This window comes from Kryptolebias marmoratus, linkage group LG8 (genome assembly GCF_001649575.2).
Source record: "Kryptolebias marmoratus isolate JLee-2015 linkage group LG8, ASM164957v2, whole genome shotgun sequence".
NCBI lineage: Eukaryota > Metazoa > Chordata > Actinopteri > Cyprinodontiformes > Rivulidae > Kryptolebias > Kryptolebias marmoratus.
This window is the reverse complement of record NC_051437.1, coordinates 29,470,335-29,475,397: the sequence shown is the minus strand read 5'-3', so window position 1 is coordinate 29,475,397 and position 5,063 is coordinate 29,470,335. Positions and strand designations below refer to the sequence as shown.

Below are 5,063 nucleotides of genomic sequence, written 5' to 3'. Positions count from 1 at the left end.
GGAGCTCTAAACCTGGTCCTGTTAGGAGCTCTAAACCTGGTCCTGTTGGAGCTCAGAGTTTACCCGGGTCACAGAAAGTTGGACTTTAATGACTGAACAGAACCTCCTCAGCAGCTTCCAGTAACAGAATCTTTCCCTCTCACTTCCTGTCTGTGTTTACCAAAATAAAACGTCTGTTGAAGCTTCTTGGAGCTTCTAAAATCTGCTCACCGACCCGGTTCCTCCTCAGAAACAAACTGAACCCAGACGAGCTTCAGGATCTGAACCGACCCACAAACCAGCGTGGTTTTATTCTGAAATGTGCTCCTGAACAGGATGTGATGTCATCATTAAACTGGTTCATACGTTTGATTTCCTGTGCAAAATAATCCCTTCTTTCCTTCAGCTTTAAAGAAATCAGAGATTTAAGATAAAAACAAACCTCTGGAGGGAATAAATGAGCCTTAGTGAGGCCACACACACACACACACACACACACTTTACCATAACTTTCTTTCCCTTACAACAGAAAATGTTCTGTTTTTATTGTGAAGTTTTTTCCCTTCGAAATACTTGACCTTTATTCTGAAAATCTCAGGTGTGTTTCCTGTAAAACTCGTACCCGGGTGATGGTCTGCAGCGGTTTTAGTTCTCGCCGTCGCCATCCTGCAGGTTTTGTTTGACCAGAAACTCTCTGATGGTGGGATGATTGTCAGGCTCCGCCTCCTGATCCTGCAGGCGCTGTAGAAGCTCCTCCCACTGCTGCTTGTCTCTTCCTGTCTGCCACGACAGCCGGATCATCGCCGGTAGCAACAGAGGCAGCAGTGGGTGGGGTCTGTCCAGCCGAGGTGGTGGTGGTGGTGGTGGGAGGGCCTTGTTCTGAACGTCGGTCAGAACGCGGAGGGCGTGGTCACAGTGATCCCACGCCTCCTCCAGCTGCTCCACTTCCTGGAAACAGTACAGCAGCCCCACCAAAGTGAAGAACCAATGAGAGTAGGCCAGGGGCGAGGCCTGAGTCTGGTTGTCGTGGTTACAGGCCCAGCCCAGTTTTTGTTGCAGTCTCTTGGCGTTGAGCAGCGGACCCAGCGCCTCCTGGAACCGCCCCGCCCTCAACGAGAGAAGAAGAGACAAATAAAACCTCAACGTTCTGCCTCTACGTCTGAGCCAGCGGCGGTTTGAAGCTGTTACCTGATGAGCAGCTGGCCCGCCTGCAGGTCGCTCAGGTAGAAGAACTCCCGGACGCTCGGCGCCGCCCGCAGGACGGCCAGGGAACACAGGTGAGACAGGTACTGTTCGAACGCCCGGCTGCGCTTCGCGATCGTCTCCGCCGTGAAGTTCCTCCGCAGCTTCTTTCCTGCAACCATCAGAAGCACATGTCCAGATGTTTGACAGGTAAGAACATGTTGTCCAGATGTTTGACAGGTAAAACCACTCGAGGAACGCCAGGATGTCTTACGGGGGAAGGAGACGCGCTCCATCTGGTCTCCGTGGTTCCGGCGCAGCGTGGCGTGGAGCCGCTGGAAGTCAGAGTAGCGGCGGGTGATGACGGCCGGGGTTTTATCGCTGCCGCCTGATTGGATCACATGGATGGTGTAGAGCTGCAGAGACGGTCGTTTCAGGACGCAGGAAGGTTGGCGTTCGGACAGAAACATGGAGGATTCTGGGAAAACCCACCACATATTTGGAGGCGCCGTCCTGCACGGCGCTGGCGTCCGTCACCTCAAACAGCAAGCTGTCCGCCTGCCGCCTGACACCTGCAGCCCCGAAGCCGCGGAGGCTCCTCCAGCTCTCCTGCAGCTGCCGCGTCAGCAGCGAGGAGGGGGCGGGGCCTACCGGGGACACGCCCCCTGGACTGGCATCTAAAGAAAAACAGAAGGATCAGGTGATCACGAGAACCTGAATAAATAAAATAACATCCATCAACTAAAGCTCAGCAGGGTAAGCTGTGACGGAGCCAGGCCCCCCCCCCCCGAGGAGCAACACCATGTAGAGGAGGATCAGGTGACCTGTGCTGCTGAGACCCTCCTCCATCGACTCTCCCAGGAAGTCCGAGTCGCTGTCCCGCCCCTCGCCGTCGCCCTTGGCACCATCGTCCGCTCCGACGTCGAAGCACAGCGTCCCCCCGAGCCGCTCACTCACACACTCCTCCTCCTCCTCAAGCTCCGCCTCCCACAAGTCCTTACTGAAGCCCTCCTCTTCCTGCTCGCCGCCCGCTTCCTGTTCGGGCTCCACCGGTGGGCCATCCTTAAAGAGGGAGCGCTTCAGACGGTCCAGAAACCGGGAAGCCATGACGCCGCCGCCGCCGCCTAGGAGGAAGTGAGAGCATCAGGATCATTTCAAACATTCAAACAGCTGTGCTTACATCCTTCAAAACATCTGGAGGAGTTTTTATTTCCTCTGTTCTGGACGATGGACTGCCCGAGTTCCTGACTCGTCGAGTTTTAGAGTCAAGAATCAGAATAAAACTCTTTGTTGGAACGAATTGATCTGATTTTCATTAAAATGCTGCAGCCTGAAGTGGAAACGAAGAAGAAGAATCAGACTGAGAAGAACCAGGAAGTATCCTGATGTTCTCCCTGCAGGTTCTGGTTCTGATCCTGGTCCCCTTGCAGGTTCTGGTCCTGATCCTGGGCTCCCTGCAGGTTCTGGTTCTGATCTGGTCTCTGTATTATTAATGAGTGACATGAGAAGTGGCTCGTCCTGAAACTGGACCCGGACCCAGACCCGGCTCAGCCTGCTGTGATGTGGATCAGGTTGTAACAAACAGTTTTTCAGAACCAGAACCAGCAGAGTTCAGGTTCTGGTTCTTTGGCAGCTCTGTTCCAGAAGAGAAGAGGCTAATAGTCCTGCCATGACCTTTGACCTTTGACCTGCTAACTGAGACCTGTAGAGTCTCTGAGCACTGCACAGTCTGACCTTCAGGGTGAATCTGTCTGAAATGTCTCCTCTTGTAAATTATCTTCCTCTCTGTAGAACGATGGACTCCAGATGATCTTTGACCCCTCCCAGGTTGATTCTCTGAGGTCATTGCTGATGTCTTTCTGCCCTGGCGTCGTGCTAACACACCTGTAGCTCCAGAGGCGGAGTCAGGTGGGAAGAAGGTTAAAAACAGGTTGTGTTGGGAACAGGAAGTGCAATCCACAGTTTATTAGGAACAAATATTTGTTGATTTAGAGTTTGGGGAAACTTATGATGGTTTTTTTTACTTTTTATTTCTTTTTTGAACTCTTTCATGAACTTTTCCTGATTTTATTTTAACCTTCAGAAAACTTCACAAAAACAAAGTAATTAAATAAATATTCTGGGCTGAACTGGAAAAAACAAGGTTTCCCTGAACGCATCTTTCTGATCAGCTGATTAATCAATAATTGATAAATTAGCTAAAACAGTTTGAGACATTTGATCTGTTGTTTTACTCTGAAATACTTCATAGTTTTCTTACAGTGACTTAGTTAGTTACAGAGTTAGTTGGTTAGTTAGTTACAGAGCTAGTTGGTTAGTTGGTGTCGGGACATGTGGGCGTTTTCAGGGAGTTTTTCTGTTCTTCTTCAGGAGAACACATTAAATGTTTCCGTTTAAAGCTGCAGGATGTCATGAACTCAGTTAGCAGCGGAGCTAACAACTTTCCGTTTCCGCTCCTGCTGCGGTTATTTGCGGGGTAACCGCCGAGGTTCGGACCACTCACCCCGGACTCGAAGCGGACTCTCCCGGCCCTGTTAGTCCATGTCGGCTCGGTTCTCCTGGGAGCTGAAGGTCCGCTCACGGGCTCGGAAGTGGACCGTCCCGTTGGGGTTCGCGGGACCGACTCTTTGAGCTGACTGCATCCCGATTCCTGGAGCTTTGCCCCGGCCGCAGCCCGAGGCAGGAGGCGGGCCCGCTGGGAGTCGGACAGTAACCATATAAGGACGTGCAGTACTTCCGTCTGCCCAGCAGGGGGCAGTAAGAAACAAGGCCAGCTGTTGATACACTGGATTTAAGCCCATTTCTGCCACTTTGTCTTAAAAAACTAAAATCCTCTGAATTATAAATATAAATTATTATGAACCTCATAATTATGGGCTGATATAATATTTATAAATTAAGTCAAAAATCTAATAAAGATTTTATCATTTATATGAGGAAATCAAAAATATTTATAATTTATCATAAATATGAGATATAATCTGTTAAAATCTTAGAAGCAATAATTATGTTATTTTCTTACAAGAAAAATAAAATTAAACAACATTTGATCAGTCTATTTGTTTATTTTTTGCGTTTGACCCCATTTGTTTTCAGACATTGTTTTTATGGTCCGTGAACGGATCCGTTTGGGGGCGTGGTCAACCTGACATAATCCGGAAAAAAGCAGGATGGGCGGGGCTTGGAGACGCACCTTAACAGCCTGGGAGCCTCCACCCAGAAACTCGGAGTTTCAGCGGCAGGAAAACTTTCTGTGGATCCACAGCTCACCTGAACAGGTAGGAGAGGCAGAGCCCGGACCGGACCGGGTTCTGGTTCTGGTTCTGGAGTGGGCTCAGAGCTCTGCTTCCTCAGACTGAGTTAGTTTCAGGTGTTTGTTGGGTTTCTGTCCGCCTCACAGTCAGTTTCTGACTTGTAGCTCGTCAGGAAGACGCGTGCGCGTGCGCGTGCGCGTTTGGTTTGTTTATTTCATGAGTAAAATTCAAACTGTTAAGTTTCTCCAGAAGAAAGGAGCCGAACTTCCGGTGTGCCAGATCAACACAAACGTTACATCGTGAAGTCATGGGTGAGAGCAGCTGCAGACCCAGATGTTTCTGATTTCAGTTTGATTTCCGGAAGTCACCACAGGCTGTCACGTGACGCCTTAAAACAATCATTTATTAAAGGATTAGCTTCTGTCTGATTAATAATTACAGAAGTGACACAAATAAAAGCTTCTGAACTGCCTTAAATATAAACTTTTATTTTGATAAACTTATCAGGTTTGAAGCCACAGATTCAAACAAACAAAAAACTCCAGATGGCAGAAACTCAGACTGTAAACGTTCTCTTGTTCTTCAGCTGCTCTCTTCTTCATGGGTCGCCACAGCGAGCAAACTCACACGGGTCGATCTGACATTTGT

The 5,063-nt window shown here is 49.3% G+C and overlaps 1 protein-coding gene across 4 annotated transcripts; it reads right to left on the bottom strand.

The window, feature by feature from the left end:
• Positions 1 to 252: 252 nt before the first annotated feature.
• Positions 253 to 3,866, bottom strand: snx21 (sorting nexin family member 21). Of its 4 annotated transcripts, none has more exons than XM_017405328.3 (7): positions 3,665 to 3,866; positions 2,896 to 3,045; positions 1,986 to 2,285; positions 1,654 to 1,838; positions 1,436 to 1,577; positions 1,168 to 1,333; positions 253 to 1,087 (listed from the first exon to the last, which is right to left on the bottom strand). In XM_017405328.3, the coding sequence occupies exons 2-7, from the start codon at positions 3,005 to 3,007 to the stop codon at positions 625 to 627; spliced, it is 1,368 nt and encodes a 455-aa protein (XP_017260817.3). In that variant the 5' UTR covers positions 3,008 to 3,045; positions 3,665 to 3,866; the 3' UTR covers positions 253 to 624. The 4 variants fall into 4 exon arrangements, with proteins under 4 accessions (XP_017260817.3, XP_037833096.1, XP_037833097.1 ...); XM_037977168.1 differs by having other exon boundaries at positions 2,163 to 2,285; XM_037977169.1 differs by lacking the exon at positions 2,896 to 3,045 and having other exon boundaries at positions 2,163 to 2,285.
• Between the last annotated feature and the right edge of the window lie 1,197 nt (positions 3,867 to 5,063).

Excerpts from the sequence above, each read along its gene's own strand:
- snx21 (XM_017405328.3), bottom strand. The coding sequence starts at position 3,007 with ATGACCTCAGAGAATCAACCTGGGAGGGGTCAAAGATCATCTGGAGTC. Across the intron at positions 1,578-1,653 it reads ACGGCGCCTCCAAATATGTG|CTCTACACCATCCATGTGAT; the intron begins GTGGGTTTTCCC and ends CCGTCTCTGCAG. Across the intron at positions 1,334-1,435 it reads GGAGCGCGTCTCCTTCCCCC|GAAAGAAGCTGCGGAGGAAC; the intron begins GTAAGACATCCT and ends TGATGGTTGCAG.